At 42.1% G+C, this 25,387-nt stretch overlaps 2 protein-coding genes across 2 annotated transcripts; both read left to right on the top strand.

The window, feature by feature from the left end:
* The first annotated feature begins 525 nt into the window (after positions 1-525).
* On the top strand, positions 526-7,182 carry LOC134138933 (cytochrome P450 2K6-like). The gene is made up of 9 exons (XM_062573124.1): positions 526-711; positions 1,579-1,741; positions 2,459-2,608; positions 3,939-4,099; positions 4,763-4,936; positions 5,340-5,481; positions 5,648-5,832; positions 6,063-6,204; positions 6,956-7,182. The coding sequence occupies exons 1-9, from the start codon at positions 526-528 to the stop codon at positions 7,180-7,182; spliced, it is 1,530 nt and encodes a 509-aa protein (XP_062429108.1).
* Positions 7,183-12,225: 5,043 nt separating this feature from the next.
* On the top strand, positions 12,226-23,266 carry LOC134138022 (cytochrome P450 2K1-like). Its single transcript, XM_062571209.1, has 9 exons — positions 12,226-12,411; positions 14,081-14,243; positions 15,395-15,544; positions 16,815-16,975; positions 18,597-18,770; positions 19,460-19,601; positions 20,862-21,046; positions 21,271-21,412; positions 23,079-23,266. Exons 1-9 carry the CDS (start codon positions 12,226-12,228, stop codon positions 23,264-23,266), a joined length of 1,491 nt encoding a protein of 496 aa, XP_062427193.1.
* Positions 23,267-25,387: the final 2,121 nt, after the last annotated feature.

The raw sequence follows: 25,387 nt of genomic DNA, 5'->3' as shown, positions 1-25,387 counted from the left end.
GAGAGCCCTTTAATATGTATCCCAAGAGGAAAGCCTTAGATAGTTTTAAAGAAAAGGTTGAGACAGCAATGTCTAAGAGCAGAGTCCTTAACTGTTAAGGATGACCCCTGGGTATCCTTTGCAGATCTCTTTCTCTAGGTTTCAGTGTCTCTTTGGGGTCAGCTACTGCTTTAGATACGAACTTTCACCCTCCAAATTTAAGTTGCTGCTTGATTTGATGTTTTAAAATTGACCTAATGCCCTAGATTTATGTACTGATGCACAAGGTTAGTTTAGAAAGTCACATGCCTCCCATTAAACAGTAACTAAAAAAAAGCAAAAGAGCATATCTGGTGCAGAGAGTGCCTAATAGGAATTATCCTTTGAGGAGAACCCAGAAGAGAACTCCTGTCATCTGTTAGCAGTGAAGCTCATATCTCTACTGCTTTATGAGTGTCATTAGTGCTTCAGACTCTTAACGTCTGACAGGAGATTACACTTTGGCTTGCGTTTTCCCCTCTCCAGCTAAGCCCCTGCTGAATGACAATGGATTGGACCAGCCTTGCTGCTGCAGGCTTGGTGCTTATCCTGATTCTCCTTCTGGTTCTGAAAAGAGAACACTACTGGAAGAACTATGCAAGAAAGAGCTTTCCCCCAGGACCCAGGCCTCTACCCATCATCGGAAATCTGCACATCATGGATCTGAAGAGGCCTTATCGGACAATGCTAGAGGTAGCCACTTCTGTTGTTCTTTTTCTTACATTTCCCTGTCTGGCTAAGGAAGCTTCAAGAAGTTCTCAGGGCTACAAGAAGTTCTCTGAGCAGAGAGCTTCGAATACAACAAGATTTACTCTTTCTTCTAAATTCTCCTCCCATCACTGGAAGTTCATGATAGGCTGTTCATGTGGGAGATGTGAACCCTAGGATCGTCCCCTTAAAGGCCGTAACTCCGGACTCAACGAAGTGCTCATGGTGTCAAGTGTTTGACCATCAGCTGAACAGCTCTCACAACAATTGCTGGAAAAGTTTCTTTATCTTTAAAGTTTCTCTCTTTAAAGCCATGCATAGCTAAGCATGTCTGCTGTCCTATGTTAGCATAAAGAGTTCTGAGTTATCTGAGTTACCAAGTCAGGGCCCTGAAATGCTCCTCTCTGAGGGCTTCTCAGCTCTGCTGGGTCCCAAAACCAAAATTCCCAGACCATTTCATATCTTTGGGTATTTTCCCACCAGGGCAGCATCTAGGCTCTAGTCTGCACTTTATCCTTTTGCTGCTGGGCACTCCTCAGGCACGGTCCTACTCTGACATGCCATCCTCACTTACACAGGCATTCAGAGGGGCAGAGTCAGACTTTTATTTTCAAAAGGGATCCTAGTAGAGAATTGCAGACGCTATTATGAGGCGTTATCTTTGTAACAGTTCCAGCATTTCTGTGAGTATTTCCCTGACCTATTCACCACATTCTGCAGGAAATGAGGTTCCCTCCCAGAGGGAAATTCCAATGCTGTGTGGGAAGGTGAACAAAAAGAGTCTTCAGCTGGCTGAGAATCTTGGGCTTGCTGGTCATTATCTGACATTTTTGTCTCCCTTTATGCCGCTAGCTGTCCGAAGTGTATGGTCCAGTCTTCAGCATTCACATGGGACAAAATAAAGTGGTGGTGCTGTCAGGGTATGAAACAGTGAAGGAAGCTCTGGTGAATCATGCAGATGCATTTGCAGGAAGACCTGAAATACCAGTCTTAGAAAAATCAGTAAAAGGAAACGGTAAGTTGGCTGGTGAACAAGGATGGACCCTTTTGTATCTGGTGATCAACTGTGAGTAACCAATGTGTTATTAAAAGTCAACCCATGTTTACATGCTTTCTTTCCTCAGTATGGACTTGAACAAGTTTCTTGAACGAGACTCTCAGCAAGAATAAGAAAGTATGATAGAGATAGATGCAAGGAAAGTAAATTGCAGCACCTGCTTTACCCAAACTTCTCTAAAGAGGCCACTAAGAATTCTCTGTAGCTTTTCTAGGATGCACAGGAGTGAGACTCACTTGACCAAGTGGGGAAATTTTCCACATAGATACCCAAAACAGAAGTTGTCATTTAGTTCCTACAGTCTATGGAAGAATATGTGTATTTCCGAGGGGAGATGCATCTATTCCCAAAAAAAGACATCACGATGACAAGCACACCTACCTCACACAGAGAAGGCACAAAAGCAACTCTCTGCTCTAATCAGGGCTGAACAAAATCCTTAGTCTCTCAGAAGGCATCAGCAATCATGTGAACTCTAAGCAATGGCTGCTTCTCTCATAGCTTTCACCCAATATTTCTTTCCTGTCTCATTTCACTCTATGTAAAGACATGATGTACTTTGAGAATTTGAAGTATTTCTTACCAGTGCTCACCTTTGCCTGGATTCAAAGTGGGTAAGGGATCTTTATCCTGTTTTTGAAATTTCTAATTCTGTGTTTTCATTTTCCATTTCAGGAATTTTATTCTCTCAAGGAGAAAACTGGAAAATGATGCGAAGATTTACTCTCACAACCTTACGAGACTTTGGAATGGGCAAAAAGGCCATAGAGGACTTCATTGTGGAAGAGTATGGACACCTGGTAGACACCATTGAGACACACAAAGGTGAGCAGACTTTTACTTTCATGAAACTTCTCTAATTTTCCTCAAGTTTCCCACAAGAATACCAAGGATGAGGAGGAAGTAGCTCAGAGCTCCCTCAGAGATATACTGTTTTCCAGCATCAATGAAGTCATAAGTTTACATAGTCTATCTGTCCATCTGTCTGTCTGTCTATCTACCTGGCAATTGCCTGACAGGCAAATGAGAAGCATACAATGAGGTAATGGAAGTTGAACGTGGAGTCAAACACCAAAACAGTACAACTGAGGAAAGGAACGTTTCCCTCCGTGTGGAACGCCACCATAAATGACAATCTTTGATAAATTTAGAGGTATGGGGATGAAAGCAGAAGGCAAATGCAAGGACATGCATACCTACTAAAACTTTGATTGTCCTTAAATGTTCATAGCTGGGAAATCCTTTCCAGCAGGAGACAGAAGATCCAGTTACACATTTGGTTCATAATCATGAGCCAGGATTATTTAATAATCAGCCATGATTATTTTTCAGTAGGCTAATTTACCAACAGCAGGAATTTCAGCAGGTGAGTGTACAAGGTTGGCAGTAGCCGGCTTTGTACAGCAGGAGATTTCTCTGTGATTTGAAGTACTCTCTATGCTTAATCTCTTGCAGCTATGCATTGCTGTGTTCTTGCAGAATTCTTCCAGATTTCTGATCCAGAATTTGTCCAAATTTTGCCTTACAAATCTTAGCATAGAATCATATTTCCACTTCATCTTGCTAGTCTAGGCTTCAAGTATTCCCCTTGACCCCCAGAAAACAGGAGCTATGGTTAGGTGAAAATGGGATATCCCAGAGGGGCCTGAAATCTGTAAATGCAACAGGAAAGGAAGAGTGTCCAGGAGTGAACATGTCCAAGCAGAGGAGCTCCCATGAAAGAGGAGGTCAGAAAGCTTTATGAAAGTCACTAAGGCAGTGGAGAGGAGCACAGAAGATGTGGATTCATTCTCTGCTCTGCCCTAATGAATCCTTGGGGCATGTGAAAAGTTGGTTGGGGGAGCTGTTCCTCCTGACAAATTTGGATCTTATGCTCAGCAGCCTCCTGACTGTGTATCCGTGCCAGAAGTGGGTGCACACAGATCTCTCCCAATCTTTTCTCTCTACCCTGAGAAGACCCCATGTGAAGAAGACCCAGGTTCACATACCCTAGAGGAAACACAGCATGCTCCAGGCATGTTCCATTTAGTCAGGTAGAGCATGGAGCACGCCTCTCTGATTGTGTGGCTAGCTACCACACAGTAGCTACTATAATACTTTGATTTATTAGAATAAACATTAACCATATTATGTGCACAAACTTTTCCCACACTAGGGAAACCCCTTGAGATGACCCTGATGCTGAATGCAGCTGTCGCTAATGTCGTTGTGTCCATATTGCTTGGAAAGCGGTATGACTATGAAGATCCCACATTTAAAAGGCTCCTGTGTTTGGTGAATGAAAATGTCAGGCTTCTTGGAAGTCCAACAGTTTCGGTAATTCATACTATTTGCATAGTCCTCTTCAAAAGCAGGCATTACACAGAGGGTAGCTGCACATCCCCTCACTCCTCACCATCACAACACATCTACCTGCAAATGACAAATATGACAAATGCTTCCCAAAAAGGATATCTCACACTACTTATGAATTTATCCTGCCAGCATGGCCTGAGAGATTATTAGTTTCTCATTTCATGAAGTAGAATTCAAGGCTAAGTAATACAATATAGGAGTGTGTGTCCACGAGACATAAGTTAGTCATTATTCCCCATCTCCCACACAGTCAGGAAACAGCATGAGAACAACAGGAACCTTAAACTTGAGATCTCTCTTAAACTTGAGATATACAAGTCAAGCTGGTGTGGAGAGGGAGGAGTATAGAAGTAGGAAAATGTGTTTGTAATCAAGGGTATCTGCATAAAAATGATTTATAGGTCACTTTTGACAAGGATGATTAAGACATGGTGCAAGAAGTCATTAATTTTAACCACTTTGCATGGTTGTCCAGGGAGAAGGGAGGACAAAGGGATATTTTGCATTGTGACCATAAGGATGCACACTATTTTCAGTAAGGACTTTTGTCAATATGCACTTCTGACCTGTGGTACTTCTTCTTAGCAGTCATCTTTGCTTCCTCTCCATCTCTCCACCTTGCAGCTGTACAACACGTACCCAGTCCTTGGATTCCTCCTGAAGAGCCACAAAACCCTTCTGAAGAATAGAGATGAAATTGGTGATTTTATTAAGGTCACTTTTCTAGAACATCTCAAAACCCTCGACAAAAACGACCAGAGGAGCTTCATTGACACTTTTCTCGTCCGACAACAAGAGGTAGTTGAACCCTAGCATCTTCTTCAAATCTTCTCGGTTTCCTTTTCACATTTAAGAGAATAGCTAAAGAACTGTTTTTTCAGCAGAGGTCTGGCTTGAGGAAAAGTCCTACCTAGAACTGTGGCTGGGATGAAAAACTGTGCAGTCATGTCAGTTAGGAGATAAACTAATCACAGACAGACAACTTTCTGTTGTCCTCCTTGCTTCATAAGTAAAATGTAAATCCTTATTTCACCAAAGTTAAGAGATTCTGTCTTTGTTATAGTTTCACATTTCTTTCCATTCTCTGGATCTTAACTCTTCCATGAGAACAGCATATGAAAATAATCACCAATTCTCCAGCTTAAAGGGGCCTTCTGAAAGCTTTAATCAGGTAATACTGTTAATAATTCATTTTTTCCAGGAGAAAGGTAATACCAATGGATACTTCCATAACGACAATTTAACAGAGATTGTGAGGAATCTGTTTGCAGCTGGCATGGAGACCACATCCTCCACTTTACGCTGGGGCCTTCTACTTATGATGAAATATCCTGAAATTCAGAGTAAGTGGAATGAGGCACCCAGCAGCCTCCTCACCAGGTCACTGTGCGTAGGACTCCACACTGGGCAGGGCCAAACAAAAAGTGATTTCTCCACTTCCTATTATTCCTAGCAGGAGAAAGAGACTTTGAGTGAGCAATCTGTGCATGATCCATATTTCTTTCACAGAAAAAGTCCAAAAAGAGATAGAGCAAGTGATAGGTTCAACCCCACCACGAATCAAACATCGAACTCAAATGCCATATACAGATGCTGTCATCCATGAAATCCAAAGGTTTGCTAACATCCTGCCTTTGAACTTGCCTCATGCAACTACTACAGATGTCACTCTCAAAGGCTATTTCATTCCCAAGGTGAGAAGCTCTTAGCACTCCTTCTCTTCTTTCATCTTTTCTGCAACATGTCCCCTTTTAGGTCCTACTTACATCAAGAGATGCTCACTCAGTCTGGTATGTTTGCAGCTACCCTGGCAGTAGTTCCCATGTAAACAAAGTGGGTTGTTGGAGCTCCAGCAGTCATGACTGCTATGATGATCACAACAAGCCCATCAGCAATGGAATAACTACTCTACCTTGATTTGCAGGGAACCTACACCATCCCTTTGCTGGCCTCTGTCCTGCGAGACAAATCTCATTGGGAGAAACCTGACATATTCCACCCCGAGCATTTCCTTGACTCTGAGGGAAAGTTTGTAAAGAAAGATGCTTTCATGCCTTTTTCAGCAGGTATCTTCTCTTCTATTTGTCAGGCTCTGAGAGGAGCTGAACATCCCACACACACTCTTTCCCAAGTGAATTGGTGCCCAGGACTGACTGCCCTTGTTCTGAGCTCTCTTGTCTTGTAGCCTTCCCCCAGGGCCTATCACATTGCCCATGACTATCTCAGGAATATGGCAGATGCACCTTCTTCACCCTTAGTTGAGTACTCAGTCTGTAGTCCCTCTCTCATCAACATATGCTCCTTACCAACACTCCTCAGGAACAGCACAGAGCCAACAATCTGCCCAACAGAGGTATCTGATCATCCCAGTGATGAACTGTGATGTCCCTGCCTTCTTAGGGGACTGAATGAAGAACAGAACGGCCAAGAAACACATCAGTCCTCTTTGCACCTGCTGTCGGACAAGATCGTTGTAATCCATTCATGACAAGGAAGGCCGTGACTGGTCAGGCCAGGTCTTGTCACTTCAATACCTGTCCAGCCCAATGCATCATGTCACTCTTATTCAGGATAGTTTGATGATATATGGGGATAGCTATTGCCTACAAATAAAGAAAAAACAAGAAGTAACTTGTAAAGGCAAAATCAACAGGGGGGGGGGGGGGTCCCTGCCAAATGAATGCAAGATTCACAATTTCTGCATTACCAAAGGGCCTGAATTTTGAATTTGTCCAGTCAGAGTTCAAAGCCCCTGACAACAGCCCGAGAAGCAGCTGCTACTGACACTCTTATGGCCCGTTCTCCATTTCATTCCAGGGCGGAGGATCTGCGCTGGTGAGACTCTCGCCAAAATGGAGCTCTTCCTCTTCTTCACAAGTCTTCTTCAGCGGTTCACCTTCCACCCTCCCACTGGTGTTTCCATCTCAGACCTGGACCTCACTCCTGCCGTTGGATTTACAACCCCCCCAATAGCTCATGAGGTCTGTGCAGTGCCACGTTTCTCGAGCTTTTCTCAGGTATCCTCCTTCTCCCAAGACAGATAAAACACCCGGATAAAATATCCTAGTGTACACATGCACGGTTTGATACTTCAGAATCCAACAGGAGATTTTTAGCCCAACTGCACCTTGGGTCTTAGCTGGAGTTGTTTCACCCACCTTTACTCCAGAGGTGAGTTCTGCCTGAAAGTCAGTTCTGACTTTCAGGCACGACTTGAAAGGGGAAGTAAAGGAGACTGTAAGAGTAAATACCACAAGGGGCATAACAAAGTCCAGTTAGAGTCTGTACTCTATCTCTGTCCCTCTGCATCCTCCCTCCCCACCACGGAGAGAGACCAGGGGCCAGTCTCTGGCCAGACCTCAAGCAGACACTTCACACACACGCACACACACACCCTCCTTCCACAACAGCTCCAGTGCAGACTCCAAGGTGCCTACTGGAAACGTTTCATCCCTTCAGCAGTACCCTGCATACACAAGCATCCCCCCCACACACACTCAGAGACAAATATAGCTTAACAATGTAGCAAAACAATATTAAATGTCAGCCTGACTCAGAACTACAGTGGAGATGCGCAGAAGACCATCACATGAAGACATATGGAAATCCACTAGCAGGAAGCTGATATTGATTTGGTTGATTTAAGAATAATGTATACATTGATGAGCATGATTAAACTTTGAAAAAATAAAAAATCTTTCTCCACCGGGGAATCAAACTGCTGCCAATGTTGTCTTCAAAGCTGCAAAGATCCTCTTGAACACCTTAAAATGGCTTCTGTGGAGGCATCCTTGTCTGGAATAGACCACCAGTGCTGTGCTTCCAGTTCTTCTGTGGCAGCTTGCGGGCACCCACCACCCTCTTGCCCATACTCCCCTTCTGCAGTGTTTTATCATAAGACACCTGCAGAACTACTCTAACACCTGGGACAACTAAACTAAAAGGTGCCCCTTTCAGTAGGGCACAGATTTCTCCTCCATTACAAAGTGATGAAGGTATCAGTTAATGATAGAACATGCTAGCAGAACCACTAGCCGCTCTGCAGAAAGAAATCATGTCCCCTGTCCTCTTTATGCCAGCGCTACAGAGTCACAGGCACAGAGGGTAGACTTCATCTCACCTACCTTCACTATGCTATAGGTAGACTTCCACAGCTCAGCAACCACATTGCTCTTCTGCGGCCACCCAAATCAAGTATTTACCCTGTGGAGAACAGCTCACATTACCATGCACCCCTACCATCCCCCCCAAAGGGGGGATGCAAAGCTCTTAGCAGCAGCTCCCCATGCAGCTGCCAGGTTTTAGTGACACTTCAGACTTGCCACAACTACAGGTGTACTTCCAGGTGGGCAGTCTGGATTTGTCTCTGTCTATAGTATGAGCCTGGGGGGACATTCCCTTGGAGAGAGTCAAGTCATGGTGGGGTTGGTAATATTTTCTGTAATACAGACTACTTCCAGGGGACAAATGTAACTTGGCAGGGATCTGAAGGATCGAGTTTCAGGCTGGAAATCAGGTGAAACAGAGTATCCTGAGACCTAAATAGTGTATTTACCATCTGCTGCTAGAGGAATAACAAACTTTGGCCTGAAGCAGGATTACAAAAAAGCTCCCATCCTCTCCTCATCTGAAAATAAAGCTAGCAAAAGTTCCCAGACAGAGAGGAAACATTCACAGCTTGTCACCAGTGCCTGTGATAATTTCACCCTGCTCAGCTCACTGATTACCTGCAGGTTCAGTAGCAATCACTGGAGGAACTCAGCAGGACCGAGCTGGCAAGGGGAATGGAGCCGGGGTTGCACTCCCACTCCCACTGCATTTCAGGAGACACCTCCAGCTCTCCCAGCTTCCTCCCAAAATGCCAAAGAGTCTTGCACAGGTGGATAGGGGCAGTGCTTGCTCTCAAACACCGCACCGATGTAACCTGGCACCCATCTCTCAGGAAGCAATCCAGAATCACTCTCTCACTTCATTTAAAAAGTTAGCACCTGACTCATTCCTTGTTAATAATTAAATTGCAAATATGTGCAAGGCAGGACAAGCACTGTGCCCTTCTGTCTCCTTTGGGGAGGTGGGGTAGAAACAGGCCAATTGGCACACAGCTGGACGTAAGCCCTGCACTGTTTTCCAGGACACCTTCCACATACGCAAAATGGCCTGGCCTTTGCTCCAGAGATCCTGACAACATCCCAGACTATCTGGCAAAAGAGTAGGCTCTCTCTAGCTCCTCTTCCAAGGTTCCTGTCCAGGGACTTATCCTGTCTTTACTCTTTTCCTGGAAAGCTCCAGAATCTCATCCTTTGGGGCACTGACTCTTCTCCTCTGCCTTTGGTCAAATCTTTCTGCAAGGGTCACAACTATAGAGGCATCCTGAATGAAATAAGACGAACAAGTTTTAATCTAAGTCAATGTAGGCTGATAACTAGGCAGTTTTTGAATTTAATCGACATTAAAAACTTCAGTACAGCCTACCTGGATAACTAGAACTCCAAGCATCACGACTGAGTTACAATACCCATCTCACACGTAGAAGCCTACAGGAATTTGTTTTCATAGCAGCAAAGAATCATAGAATCAGTAAGGTTGGAAGGGACCTCTGGAGATCATCTAGTCCAACCTCCCTGCTCAAGCAGGGTCACCTAGAGCATGTCAGACAGGGTTGCATCCAGGCGGGCCTTGAAGATCTCCACAGAAGGAGACTCCACAACCTCTCTGGGCAGCCTGTGACTGGGCTCCATCACTCTCCCAGGGAAGAAATTCCCCCTCACGGTCAGGCAGAACTTCCTGTGCTTCAATTCCTGCCCATTGCCTCTTGTCCTGTCACATGGGACAACTGAAAAGAGTTTGTCCCCATCCCCTTGACACCTTCCCTTCAGGTACTTCTACACATTGATCAGATCCCCCCTCAGTCTGCTCTTCCCCAGGCTGAAGAGGCCCAGCTCTCGCAGCCGTTCCTCACAGGGCAGGTGCTCCAGCTCTCAGATCATCTTTGTAGCTCTATGCTGGACTCTCTCCAGTAACTCCATGCCTCTCTTGTACTGGGGAGCCCAGAACGGGACACAGGACTCGAGATGAGGCCTCCCCAGGGCTGAGTAGAGGGGCAGGATCACCTCCCTCCACCTGCTGGCAACAGTCGTCCTAATGCACCCCAGGAGACCATTGGCCTTCTTGGTCACAAGGGCACATTGCTGGCTCATGGTCAACCTGTCATCCACCAGCACTCCCAGGTCCTTCGCTGCACAGCTGCTCTCCACAAGGTCAACCCCCACCTTGTACTGGTGCCTAGGGTTATTTCTTCCTAGGTGCAGGACTCTGCACTTGCCCTTGTTGAACCTCAGGAGGTTCCTCTCTGCCCAACTCTCCAGCCTGTCCAGGTCTCTCTGAATGGCAGCACAGCCCTCGGGTGTGTCACCCACTCCTCCCAGCTTGGGATCATCAGCAGACTTGCTGAGGAGGCACTCTGTCCCCTCATCGAGGTCATTGATGAAGAAATTGAACAGGATGGGACCCAGGACTGAGCCCTGGGGGACACCACTAGCCACAGCCCTCCAACTAGACTCCACACCACTGATGACAACCCTCTGAGCTCTGCCTTCCAGCCAGTTCTCAATCCACCTCACTGTCCACTCGTCTAACCCACACTTCCTGAGCTTCTCTAGGAGGATGTTATGGGAGACAGTGTCAAAAGCCTTGCTGAAGTCAAGGGACACAACATCCACTGCTCTCCCCTCATCTACTCAGCCAGTCACTCCACCATAGAAGGCTATCAGATTGCTTAAGCAGGATTTCCCCTTGGTGAATCCATGCTGGCTACTCCTGTTCACCTTCTTTTCCTCCATATGTCTGGAGATGACATCCAGAATGGGCTGTTCCATCACCTTAATCTGGTTCTAACCATATCCACCACAAAGAAACATAGTCAGCTTTAAGAATTTGTGTACTGGTTGCATAAATTATACAGTAGTGTGACCGTCTGTGATATCTGAGAAAGGACTCAGTGGCTATGTAATCAGTTAAAGGGAACTAGAACTCTACTATTTATACCAGAAAAAGTGTCAAAATCATTCCTGTCACACATTTTGGTCTCAGTCAGCTCTGCCTGGGCACAGCTCAGGGGTAATTTCCAAAACATGTTTTGCATCCAGCCATCCAGTTTGTAGGCTAATGGAGTTTGCTAATATGTTTGTACTAGCTAGCTTTAAGACCAGAGACCAAGCCCTGTCACCATTTAGAATGCAAGGGGAGTCACAACCATATTAACTCGAGCAGATTAAGTCAGTGAAGCTTTGATAAACTGAACTCTTGGACTTTCACCCAGGACAAAGAGACACACAAAAATATCTCCGTCACCCAAACATACAAGTCTGTTTTGCAAACATTTACCCTGTTGCGCCCTACTCTGAACCTTGATTAGTAAGCAGAAACAAGATCATTAGCAAGTATAAATGAGGAGATCAAAGACTTTTTTATTGTAATTGCTTGATATCTCAGCAGAGAAAGTGAAGTGATTTGGACTGTTCTCCAGGAGCCCTGGGAAATATTTGGACATCTAGGGCTGGCTTAATCCTGCCCCCAGTGAAGTATTTTGAAATTACAAAGAGTTTAATGGGAGTAATATATTACCAATACTTAACACTTGGAAAAATATCTCTCTAGGCACTAATCACTTCTGTATTTTGGTATTTTGATTTCAGTGCTCAGGGTATTGAGGTTGTGCTTGCGCTATTCATGGAAATATTAATCAATGACCTGAACAGCAGGCAGAATGTACAACTGCTTGCCAAACAACAGGTTGGTGACCTTTGTTTCCCCGTGTTCTTGGAATTTCATTCTTGAAAAGTAGGAAATACACACTTACTCAGTCATATAAGCTTGGCTGGCAAATATTCGCCTGGCTCTGTACTGTACTGAGGATTCTTCTGCAAGCACAGGGGAGGACATCAAACCACTAATCATGGGAAAAATATACCCTTCACTGGAGAAAAGGCTTACGGACTAGTACAAGTGTCTCTCACAGCAAATTTTTTGCAGGAAGACAGGGATCATTTCTCTTTGACCTTCTGCAGTAAATACTTGGCTGAATAGACATGGACTGGAGCAACTACATTTCCATGGGCTTAATGCTCATCCTGACTTTTCTATTCATTATGAAAATAGGAGGTTTCTGGAATGGCTACTTGAGGAAGAATTTCCCTCCAGGACCAAGAGCATTACCTATCATTGGAAATCTTCATTTATTTGATTTGAAGAGACCCTACAGGACTTATATGCAGGTAACCATTACTTTTTCTGCCATTCCATCACTGCCAATATCACTAAACCACATTGTTCCAGATGTCAGAGTCATCCTTTACCACAGCCTGGGTGTCATATCCACAGATGATGTAGGCCTATAGTAAGGAATAGGAGACTACCATTTGGTGTAAAACTTTGAACATAGCAGGATATGTTCTTTACAGTAACATCTTCTCCCTTCAATTCCCTGCAACTTCATGAGTGTTGGTTTCAGCCTTAAACAACTGTGAAATCAATAACAAGAGTTCATCTTAATTTCGTGGCATTTTGGTGAAAAAAAGTAGTGAAAGGAGGAATTTTAGACAAGTAAGCTAACTCTTCATGGCTCACATAGCCATAGTTAAAATATCTGAGGTAATAACAACAATCTTCTGTCTTCACTGAGTTGATAGTCCCTTACATATCACTTTTCCCTAATGAAAGACAAGCCTTCTTTGCTCTCTGAAGCTGAAGACCACTGTGTACTCTCAATATTAAGGGCCAAAAGTTGCCACAATATACAGCAAAGATCTAAGCAAACCTGAAAAATAAATCTCTTATTTTTCTTCTAGTGCTTTATTAACTTATTTTGTGGTAGAGTTTTTTCCAATTTAGAGTCACAAGACTTTTATGAAACTGATCCTTTCCTCTTCCTTTTCTAGTGGCAGCTTTAAAACTCACACATACTCTGTGTCTAAATGCAAATGAAAACCATATACTCGTCTGTAACACTGACATTTCAAATGTTGGAAAGCCCTGACGTAGAACACACTTTGAAAAGATCAAATTTTGCCTCGGCTACACTAGTCGAGTGTACTACACCATCAAAGCAGCTGCCCTCAATTCAGACATGTGTCATTGCTGCTATGTCCTTTTAAATAGTTGGTTGGACTTTCTTAAAACAGCTGATGAACATTCTGTATAATATCGGTAAATATTTCCCTTGTGTTTCTCTGTCCAAACACACTGGAAGTTAAGTGCAGGCAGGAAAACCACCCCTTCTTGTTCGGAGAATCAAGAGCATCACTGAGTTGTGTGAGCACAAATCTGTCTGTGCAAGCTAAACAGCTACCAGCTTACGTCAAACGTCATCTCTGAGAGTCCCCTTGCGGAGAGATTCATGGTGAATGTAGTCACATATCAATAGTGGGAACGTATAGAAGGCTACATCCTGGCCCAGAAACATATTTTTTTTTTAATAGTAATAATAGCACAGATAAATTCAATAAAGACTGAATGGATGAATTAGTCTGAAGTGGAGCTGCCGAAACAAAAGAAACACAGTAACATAGGGATCAGGGTGTGAACACGAGCCATAAAACTGAATTCACATGGGTTCCTGAGGGAAGGCAGATCTGTCAGCACAGAAGAGACTTTAAGTGGCACATGGATACAAGCCTTGTACGCCTGATGGTTTAAGCTGTTAATGCTTCTGCTCCATTTAGCACACTGTGATTCTATCTGACTGTGCCATTTAGTCATTATTCATATAATATCTGGCACATTCACATTACTAAAGTAAGTTCTCTTCCTCTGGTAAGAATTCCGATTACGAATTTAACATTGCGCTAACCTAGAGGCAGGACAGGAGGATGAGCAGCACTGAAGGGCTGTGAATTTCTTTGTAGGCTGTAAAAGTTGTAAAACAAGGTTTTCTTCTTCTATCAGCTGTCCAAAGCATATGGTCCAGTCTTCAGTGTTCAGATGGGGCAAAGGAAAATTGTAGTGATCTCTGGGTATGAGACAGTGAAGGAGGCTCTTGTAAACCAAGCAGATGCATTTGCAGAGAGACCTAAAATTCCAATCTTTGAAGATTTGACCAGAGGAAATGGTGAGTTGGTCTTCTTGTTCTTCATTTAACTTATTCAAAGCAGGTTTTACTACAGAAGCAGTAGAGGCTAACACATCACTTTGGATCAGAGATCATATAAGGTAGTGGAAATAGGGAGTAATTTCACTGACTTCGACAGATTTATTCAAATTTGAAGCTGTTGACAGTGACAACAAAAACAACTGTAACTGTCTATACGCAAAAAAATCAATGTCCACCTAGTTATTCTCACTGCAAAAAGGCTAATGGCTACAATAACACACTGTCGTGATCTAAAACAGGGGCATACAAAACAGCGAATGCATTTCTAACTCTCATGGTGTAGTTCTGGGCTTCTGTTTTTTGGAGTTTAGCATAAAACCCCAAAAAGTCCTTTTTCTGAATTTATGTGACTATTATACTGCTCATTTCAAATGGTAAGTAGTATTTTTAAAATCTACATGAGATAGCAGGGTGGAACATATAGAGAGTTGGGGATTTATTTGAATGGAAATATTGTGTACAGACCTGGGTTTCCAAACGAAAAATTGACACTCAAACTTAATTTTAATTTTGCATCTGAATTTCCTATGTACATCTCCAAAGCCTCTCCAATAAATTCATGAATAATTCAGTCGACATTTTCATAATTTAGTCTATCATTTAATTATATTACTGCATGTAAGCTTTCTTCACATCTTATTTTTTCTGTTGAAAAAAATATAACTAAAGTAGTTTTACGATATGTAGCAATTTCAATGAAAAATTGATTGAGGAGGTTTTAAGGTCCAACTTAAACTGTGAAGACATCTGTGCCTAGTCTGGTATTTACTGAAATCATCAGTGACATTGGCTGTCAGTTCAATTCCAGTTTCCAAAGTACAATGCCTACCAATTTGAATGTGAATTTCCAATGCTTCTATTCTTTTATTGACAACTTTCTCTCAGGAGTCATTTGGATTTAATTAAACACTTTTGAAATAGCTTACTTTCATTCTTTTTGTGCAGTAAAAAGCTTGGGAATATTTAAAGGAAGCTTTTGTGGGTATTTTTCTCAGCCAAATGAAATTTAACATGTTTTGAAAGTCATTGTTATTAAATATCTATATTATGTATTTACAAATTAGTTATTTAAATTTTTCTACTGCCTTGAAATCTTATCTTTGCTTCAGGGGTTGTATTTGCTCATGGTGAAAACTGGAAAGTCATGAGAAGATTTACTCTCACAACCTTACGAGACTTTGGAATGGGAAAGAGGGCCATTGAGGACCGCATTGTGGAGGAATATGGGTATCTGATAGATACCTTTGAGTCACAAGGAGGTGGGTAGACAATTCATTCTCCAGATCCCTAAGTTTTGTTCAAACAGCCATAGGCTTGCCCATAGCTGATTGCTGAATTTGGCTCCTACCAGTTTCTTGATGCAAATATGAAAGGCTTCTTCCAAAGTTCTAGAAGATGTCACTTGGCTGAGCTCTGTGTAGATTCCTAGGCTTTTGACCCAAAGGGTTCCCAGTCTAAAGGGACAAAATTGCAATTAGAAGGCATGATATACATATCATATACAGAAACTGAGGATTGGGGGATTTTATTTGTTATTTCTGAGGCAACCTAGACATGAGGCATAAATAGGAGCAGTAATAAAATAACAGGTTATAGTAGATGATATGAAAGCAATCTGCAACGGTGGAATTTTTCTCATCAAACTCAAGTCATCCAGAAGGCGAATGTTTAAGCTAATCAGCTAGGTTTATTTTCTATTTTTTTTTTAAAAAAAGACAAATAAGCAGATATTTGGAAGGATGATTCTTCCCACCTTAGGAGAGGATGAATCATCTCTAGGAGCCGCTTCTACCTAGTCATTGTGGAGGGAGCTTAGAAGACTAACTTGGGCAGGACACCTAATTCTTACACTATGAAAGTTACAGAAAGTGGATGCCTTTCTGCTTGTGCATGATGATCCTTTTTCAAAAGAATCTTACATTCAGGTAACTTCTGAACCATCATATATGTGATAGAAATAAATATTTCTATAAGTTCTTACAATTGCCTCCCTCTTCAGTTTCTGATACCTCTGAGTTGACCTCAGATTGCTGTTGCTAGGGTCAAAGCAAGCTCTTTGACATCTCATTGGAAAACATTTTCATGGGCCTGATCAAATGGCTCAGAATCTTTGGGGTCACTAGACCCTAGATCAAAGATGGAGTCTTTGGTGAGATGTTTTCCAAGCTTGCCCAAGATAAGACTCTCTGGTGGGATTCACATTCAGATTCACATTTACATTGCAGTGTTTTGGTGTCTGTTCAGAGGTTTGCAGATGACGTAGGTGCCTCAGCTCCCATTTCATTCAAAGGAACTTGAGAGTGGGGTTCAGCTGCATAAAAACAGAGGTCTAGTGCTGTTTCAGACACCCAAGGATATCCAACAGGTCTGCTTGTGTCTGGCAATTTTTTTTTATTGGCATCGTTTTCTAAAGGAAAATAACAATAATCATAAAAGCAATAAATAATAACAGAATAATAGCAATAATCTTTTATTAAATTTACACAGCCTCTTGCCACTATGTAATATATTCTTATCTTTGCTGTATAGGAAAACCCTTTGATGTTAGTAAAATCATTAATGCAGCAGTTGCTAATATAATTGTGTCAATATTACTTGGAAAACGATTTGACTACAAAGATTCCAGATTTATAAGACTACTAAATTTGACGAATGAAAACGTGAGGCTTGCTGGGAACCCTTTTGTTACGGTAATGTTGAATATTCTTATGCTGTTATTCCACTGGATGCAGTATGAATGTATTAATAGTGCACCCTTATTCTGGTAGTCAGTTCATTTCCAATAACTAGAAAAATCTAAGATACTGAGGGATAATACTTAAATTTATCAATACTTGGGCAAAACAAAGCTTGAGAGAGAATCTGGGAATCTTGAACAATCAAAACTCATCTCTTAAAAAAAAGTCTTAAGCTATATTTTGATGAGTGCTAAATACCCACTGAAAAAAATCAGACTATTTCCACCTCCTCCACACTCTAAGCTATTTGCTCCGTTGGTGTGACTGATACAGATGTAGAAAATAATCCATCTCAGGGACCATGAAATGAGTGCCAGGACAGAAGCTGTTCTCTGCCCCAGGCCTCTCTGGACTAGGCTGAAGGCTGGAATAATTATTGTGGAGACAACAGGAACTTCTGCCTTGGAGCACCAAGCTAATTACAAGTCAGGGAAGAGGCATGAGAGTCCTTAAAGACAGTGGTGGGGAGATGGCTACTGTTGCCAGAGCTATTAGTCCTCCCTTCATCCACTCGCAAGGACCATGGGGAAAAGGGACAGTCAGGAACGTGCTCCCTGAATTACTTCTGCAGCAGTAGCCTTATCGCAGACACTCTCTTTCCTGAGAGATCTGAGATACAGTGCATTTCTCTTTCCTGAGAAATCTCAGAACATGGTGCAGGAAGAAGCTGCAAAGCATGTGGTCTACCTATGCGAGGAACTCTGGCAGTGAATATATTTTCACATCCTTTCAGTACACAGAAATGTCTCTGTGAGTAACATGCTCTGATATCCCTGTGCAATGCTGTGACATACTAGCTCCACTTCCATTGCTTTGTACTTTGAAAAAGAAAAAATATAGCAGAACAGATGGCTGAATAATAACGTAATTTTCTAGATAACATTTCAGTTACAGATTTTATAGGTTATTTCTATAAAAATCTCAAATTTTCAGGTTTTTTAACCTTTTCCAGTCAGCTGCAGTCCATTGTATACATCTGAGCAGTTGTAATTCCACTCACAAAAGGGTTTTATATACCACCATTCGTACTGTTACAATAGTAGTAAAATAAGACTTTTTACTCTGATTTCTTCCTCATATTTTGAAATTGTGCTCAGTACATGTTTGTGTGGTGACAGAGTCCAAAATGTGCATGAAATAACTATGGTGACCTTTGCATCCTAGCTACTACTTGCTGCTTTTCAAAGATGGTAAATTTGGTCTGTGAGGAGGGAGAATTTGGGAGGAACATAAGCTACATAGATCTGTCCAAAGATCCTTCTGTCCCACCATCAAGTCTCCCTGGTGGCCAGTTGCCGCTGTCTAAGCCTGACACCTGTACTATTTTTGCAAAGCAAGTCTCTTGGCTTCCAGTAATTTGTGTCTGAGAGGTTCCTGTTATTCAACAAGTCTTGATGGATTTTCTACCATGAATTTATGAATTTATCCAGTCACTTTTTTGTGTTCTATATATTAATGTTAAGTCTTTGTCTTTCTTATCTGCAAAATGGTCACAATAGTATTTATTTGCCTCTGTAAAGTGCTTTCAGGCCTTTGCCTGGTAAATTCTATGTAATGTCTTTTTCTCTCATAGATGTACAACATCTTCCCATGCCTTGGATTCCTCCTAAGGGCTCAGAAGACTCTTCTTCAAAACAGAGATGAATTCCATGCTTATATACAAGATACTTTTGTAAAATACCTCAAAACTCTGGATAAAAATGATCAGAGAAGTTTTATAGACGCTTTCCTTGTTAAACAGCAGGAGGTAACTGAATCTTTCCTCATGACTTCAAACTTGTATGGTTATATGAAGACATTTACAATTCTCTTTCAGTCCTTTTAATTACACTTATACTTCTTTGGGAGTCTTTTAAAGATGCTTGTCTTACAAACTGGTAGAGTTGAATGGATATTTTACCTGGCTAGAACAAAACTGTTATGCAGGCTTCAGGCTCGTACAGGAGACGGGGTCTTTGCAGTTCCGAAGCCTTGCACTCAGCATTTAAACAACAAGAAGTTCTCTCACTCAGATTTTCTCAAGACTATACTGTTACCTTTAGTGAGGTTTTATCTTCTTATCTATTCTCTCTCTTGTCCTAGTGCTTCTGGCTCTTTCATAAACATCAGCCAGTACAGAACAAAAGCTGTACCTGGCCTTACTGGGATCCTTGTTCAGAGGCTAGCGTACGTTTTGGTTACCTCTTTCATGCAGAAGCCTGACTCTTTTTGCAGCTGATCCCAGTGAACACAGAGACTGTGCATAACAGCATCACTATCAACAGACATTTCAAGGCCCAAGCTCAAAGCTCTTCCTTCTCTTTCACATTTTTTTTAATATAAGATTTATTTTTTAAGAAAATTGTTAGCTGGTTAAAATGTATTTTCCAACCAAAAAAAAAAAAAAAAAAAAAAAAAAAGATTTCATCCTCTCATCTCATCCACTTCTTCTTTCAGGAGAAATTCACTACCGATAGGTATTTCCATAATGGCAACTTACTAAGCTTGGTGAGCAATTTGTTTACTGCTGGTGTTGAGACAATTTCCACCACACTAAACTGGAGCTTTCTGCTGATGCTAAAGTACCCTGAAATTCAGAGTAAGTGGTCTCGTGGTACATGCTGTTACACTCAGGGCTTTAGGAACTGGACAGAGACCTTGAGGGTCAAAGTATCAGTCAATACACTAAGCTAAAAAATCCAAAAGTTCAGGCTAATAATTACCAAGGGATTGCTTTGCTCTATGGTTCAGACCCAGTGAAGGTCATACTAGCCAGTGTACTGGTAGATTATATACAAAGTTCGTGTGGGCCAGATTCTGCGCTCAGTAAAATCTCAGTAAAAAAAAAAAAGGAGCTGTTCTGTGCTAGGCAATGAAATTGGTTTCCTTAAGAACAGAGATCTTCATAAACCAAAGATCTGAGAAGATTTAAAATGGATGGTGCTGAGGGATTTAAATGTCTGAGAAGATTTAGAGAATTGCTGTTTGTATAATAGCTGCATTCTAGCCCATGTTACAGGGTTGTTAGGAAGCAAATTGGTTTTTTTAGGACACCTCTTGATCAGAGCAAGAAACTTTAGGTGAGAGAAAAACTGAAAATTGATCCTTTTTCACTGGAATATAAGAAAAACAAAAAAGGATCCTGGATAACTTTGCCCGAAGTATGGTCCAGAATAGATCAACGCAAAGAAATATTTATTCTTTTTCTTTGGATTGGGTTATTACTTGCACTGTGTTATAGCAGGAAATGGTAATTTAGAACCCCTTGCTAAATCCGCAGTATTTTAGATATGAAGTCACTAAGCTCATTTCCATGACCTGTAACTGAGAGGGGCTGTAGAGATTCACATACAAACAACAGTTCTGCTGTATATTTGGACCCACAGATGCTTGTAAAACATGCAAGCAGGGGACTTGTACCATGTCTGAGTTTCGAAAAGGGAGATTCCACTACATCTGCAAAAGTGATTGGAAGTTACTGTCTTCTACCTGCCAGAAGACAAATAAAACACAAGATCCAGAACGGAACATGAAATTTTTTAAAAAACAATTTCATTATTACTGTTGTTATTGTTTGTTGAAGAATACACACTTTGTATCAATTAATATGATAGGCAAGGGAAAATATTGATCACCAAAGAGTCTTCTGAAATTGCCCGTTCATTTAGCTTTCTCATTGGTATAGAAATAATCAGACGTTGTAGTACTGTCCATATCCCATTGTTTGTGAAAGAAAAGAGAGAATTCTCTTCTTTTTGTGAGAATTCATTATTTTCACTTGAGGTCTTTGCAAAACTAAAGCACAGTATGTCTCAAGGATAGATGAGTCCATGTCTCTTACTGCGGATTTTCTCCTCAGGAAAAGTCCAAGAAGAGATAGACAGAGTGATAGGGTCAACTCCGCCACGAGTCGAGCATCGAACCCAAATGCCATACACAGATGCTGTTATCCATGAAGTTCAGCGATTTGCCAATATCCTACCACTGAACTTGCCTCATGAGACTGCTGCAGATGTCACTCTCAAAGGCTATTTCATTCCGAAGGTGAGATACACGTAGCATTCTTTTTCTTATCAATTCTTCTATTTCAGACCTGTTAATGTGAGTTATGAGACCATGATAAATGAACTCTCTTGCAAAGTCACAAAGCAGTAGTCAGAATAATCTCATTTTCAGGACAATTTCTTCAGGTTAAGATCTTATTGCCATCAGTGTCACCAAAGAACATATTTTTTTCCTCAGAATAACTCCCCTGTCTAATTTTACAGGGAACCTACATTGTCCCCTTGCTGACCTCTGTCCTGCAAGACAAATCGCAGTGGGAGAAACCAGAGATGTTCTATCCTGAACATTTTCTTGACTCCCAAGGAAAGTTCGTAAAGAAAGATGCTTTCATGGCTTTTTCCGCAGGTACCTTATCTTTTTTAATGCCATTGGAAGTACAGATCTTAGACAAGGTTAATTTATATCAGTATTTCTTTGTCATTGAAAACTGACCTCCTCACATTGTCTTTTACAGGGGATCATTTCACATATTAGATTTCAGAAATTTCTCAGGACACACTTCTACACTTCTGCTCTTGTTGAGACTCACAAACATCTCAACTCATTCCTTCAACCTCCAGATGTTTTCAGTTTCTCATCAACTACAGATGAGATCAAGTCTCCGTATCTTGTGCCAATGCAAAGGGATTGCCTTAAATAAATACTCAAGTTCCCTGTAAAATCAGAGAACAGGATATGGTTGCCTTTTGAGGTTTCCACAGACAGTTACATTCACCTAAACCTGTACATCTACATGGCTACATCACAGCCCAAAGCATGGGAGATTTTTACCACCATGATGACTGCTACTTCTCTGGCATTTTTTTCTGCTTTTCAGGCTCTGTCATTGATCAATTAAGTTTTGGTACATCAGTCTCTGGTTAATTTTCTACTGCATCTACAATACTCCATTTTTTCTAGACCTTATTTGTATATTTTTAATTCTGTATGGCATCTGAATATGGCCTTTTCTTGCGATACCTGCCCCCCAACACACAGTAAAATCTATTCTTCCATTAAGGAAACTTTCGATATTCCAAACTCATAGGACTTCATTTTTAAACTGAAGTCTGCAACACATCTTTCACTCTGTCAGCTTCAGATTGTCTTCAAGCCACTCCTTTTATTAACCTTTTATTAAACTCCTTTTATTAAAAATAGAGACATAGTACACAGATTCCTGTTTCTAACACCACTTTGTGTTTGCACTGCCCTCAGGCCCAAATTCTTCCCACTATGTCCTAGCCAAAAGTACATCCAGGAAGTGTTAGGTACGGGCATTCCCTGAGGGCTTACTTAGTTCATAGCATAGCAATGCCGTAACTCCTCATTTTCCACTTTCTGTCACACGAGGGAGCTAAAATCAAGTTTTAGTTTGTGTCTTTGTTAATTCAGGCCTTGCATCATTGTGCTGTGATTAAGGAAGTTTATAAACTGCTGAATAGGACCAGGATTGAGAAAAACATATATTTACTGTGCGTTTGAAGACAAGCTTGTAGTAGGGGCTCCATAGACTGTCTCTACCACTTTCTCCTTCTATTCCTCCCTAGCCAGGATTGTTGAATTTCCAAGGTCTGTTCAGACAAAACTTAATTTAAACAAATTTCCTTACACTAGACTAAGCCTTCCAATGTCAGCGTGTGAGCCAAAAAACAAACTGACCCTGAGTAAAGTGAAAATATGAAAATGAACAAAAATATATTTAAAAAAGAAGCAAGAAATTTGGATGGTATTTCCATACATTTCTCCCCATATACAAGCATACAGTCAGCCTATTTAGAAAAAAAAACAAAAGAAAAAAATCACTTGGTGGCTTCATTATCATACTTCTGAATACCAATTCTCCTCCCTCACAGATGATACTTGTATCCTTCATGCTCTTTATGCATACTTGGGATGCAACATTCCAAGTTTTTTGGATTTCTGCTGATCTTCCTCAGAAATACAGCTGCTCAGAAGTTTTTATTCTCTCCCACCACTGAAGAGGCAGCTGCTACTGATGTTCTTATGGTTGTTCTACATTTTGTTCTAGGGCGGAGGATCTGTGCTGGTGAGACTCTTGCCAAAATGGAGCTCTTCCTCTTCTTCACAAGCCTCCTGCAGCGGTTCACCTTCCACCCTCTGCCTGGAGTCTCTTCTTCAGACTTGGATCTCAGCCCTGCTGTTGGGTTTAATGTTGTCCCCAAACCCTATAAAATCTGTGCTATAGCACGTTCTTAGAGTTGTAATCAGCATCTGTTTGTTTCAAAAGATTTCAGACGACATTTTCATGATTTCTGCCTTCTTAATTCTTTGGCCAAAATCATTCATAACATTAAATCTTAATGAATGTTTCCAGTACCTCTAAAACAAAGTGGCATTCCTTTATTTATTTATTCATTTATTTATTTATTTATTAACTGTGGAGAGGACACTTCCTGTGGACAAAACAACAAAGACCCTCAGTTTTCACCTTCTTACTTTAATTTTAACTTAATAATGTGTTTTTGTTGAAAGCATATTCCCCAGGAAGGCTTCCAAGGCCAGATTTACAATTTTATTTTTGGACCATGAAGCTGTGCCTATCGTGCACTATCCTAGTTAAGAACAAGCACCTCAAAGCTGCTGTGTTGGATGCAGGAAATTCAGAGCTTTAGTTCATAGAATCATAAAATCAGTAAGGTTCGAAGGGACCTCTGGAGATCATCTAGTCCAACCTCCCTGCTCAAGCAGGGTCACCTAGAGCATGTCAGACAGGGTTGCGTCCAGGCAGGCCTTGAAGATCTCCACAGAAGGAGACTCCACAACCTCTCTGGGCAACCTAGTCCAGCGCTCCGTCACTCTCCCAGGGAAGAAATTCCGCCTCACGTTCAGGTGGAACTTCCTGTGCTTCAGTTTCTGCCCATTGCCTCTTGTCCTGTCACACGGGACAACTGAAAAGAGTTTGTCCCCATCCCCTTGACACCCTCCCTTCAGGTACTTCTACACATTGATCAGATCCCCCCTCAGTCTGCTCTTCCCCAGGCTGAACAGGCCCAGCTCTCACAGCCGTTCCTCACAGGGCAGATGCTCCAGCTCTCAGATCATCTTTGTAGCCCTACGCTGGACTCTCTCCAGTAGCTCCATGTCTCTCTTGTCCTGGGGAGCCCAGAACGGGACACAGTCCTTGAGATGAGGCCTCCCCAGAGCTGAGTAGAGGGGCAGGATCACCTCCCTCCACCTGCTGGCAACACTCTTCCTAATGCACCTCAGGAGACTTCTGGCTTTCTTGGCCACAAGGGCACATTGCTGGCTCATGGTCAACTTGTCATCCACCAGCACTCCCAGGTCCTTCTCTGCAGAGTTGCTCTCCACAAGGTCAGTCCCTTCCTTGTACTGGTGCATGGGGTTATTTTTCCCTAGGTGCAGGGCTCTGCACTTGCCCTTGTTGAACCTCAGGAGGTTCCTCTCCGCCCTGTTCTCCAGTCTGTCCAGATCTCTCTGAATGGCAGCACAGCCCTTGGGTGAGTCACCCACTCCTCCCAGCTTGGTATCATCAGCAAACTTGCTGAGGAGGCACTTTGTCCCCTCATCCAGGTCATTGATGAAGAAGTTGAACAGGATGGGATCCAGTCCTGAGTCCTGGGGGATGTCACTAGCCACAGGCCTCCATCTAGACTCCATGCCACTGATGACAACTCTCTGAGCTCTGCCTTTCAGCCAGCTAGTTTCTCAGTATAGAACAACTGTTCAGTCTAGGTAGCCAGGTGGGTTTGGATCTGCACATATAACCTTCCCTGATACTTCTATTTCTTTGTGGTAGCCCCCATAGCTTTGCATCTCCAACTTCTCCCAAGTTCAGACAAAAGGGCATATCCAAAAAGAATAACTAATTGTTGGAAAAAATGTATGCAAGAGTGCTGGATTCTCTGCCTCCTGAAACTTTTCCTGTACCTCCTAAGGCCAGTTGGCATGGTCCCTCACATTCACACTACTGAATTCCTTTAACTCTTAAAACAGAGTAACTGCATCTGAACTGCCTCATAAGAACAGTCCCTGGTCCATGCTAGACCCCAAATCATGACTCCTTGGGTCAACAAGCAAGTCTACTGGGCTAAAATTGTACCAAAGACCACCCACCTTTCAATAACAGGGACAATCAGGCTCCAGTGCTCGGCCAAGTGTCCTGGCTCTGAAAATATTGGCTGACATACTCAGAAACAGTAACGATTATCTTGGAAACACTAAAGGTGACAGTGGTAAGGAAAGTAGAAGGCAACGTGGAGTTAAAGTCCTGAATGCTGTCAGTATCTGCATAGAGGAAAGGAAAAGCTTTTCTTTATATCTACTGGGAACAGGACAAGAAGCAAAAAGCTTGAATGG

Source organism: Rhea pennata, chromosome 3, assembly GCF_028389875.1.
Source record: "Rhea pennata isolate bPtePen1 chromosome 3, bPtePen1.pri, whole genome shotgun sequence".
Classification (NCBI taxonomy): Eukaryota; Metazoa; Chordata; class Aves; order Rheiformes; family Rheidae; genus Rhea; species Rhea pennata.
This window is presented reverse-complemented; position numbering and strand designations above follow the sequence as displayed.

Coding starts and splice junctions, on each gene's coding strand:
- LOC134138933 (XM_062573124.1), top strand. CDS start 526: ATGGATTGGACCAGCCTTGCTGCTGCAGGCTTGGTGCTTATCCTGATT. Junction 1,742..2,458: donor AAAATCAGTAAAAGGAAACG/GTAAGTTGGCTG, acceptor TTTCCATTTCAG/GAATTTTATTCTCTCAAGGA. Junction 6,205..6,955: donor TTTCATGCCTTTTTCAGCAG/GTATCTTCTCTT, acceptor ATTTCATTCCAG/GGCGGAGGATCTGCGCTGGT.
- LOC134138022 (XM_062571209.1), top strand. CDS start 12,226: ATGGACTGGAGCAACTACATTTCCATGGGCTTAATGCTCATCCTGACT. Junction 18,771..19,459: donor TCCTTGTTAAACAGCAGGAG/GTAACTGAATCT, acceptor TTCTTCTTTCAG/GAGAAATTCACTACCGATAG. Junction 21,413..23,078: donor TTTCATGGCTTTTTCCGCAG/GTACCTTATCTT, acceptor ATTTTGTTCTAG/GGCGGAGGATCTGTGCTGGT.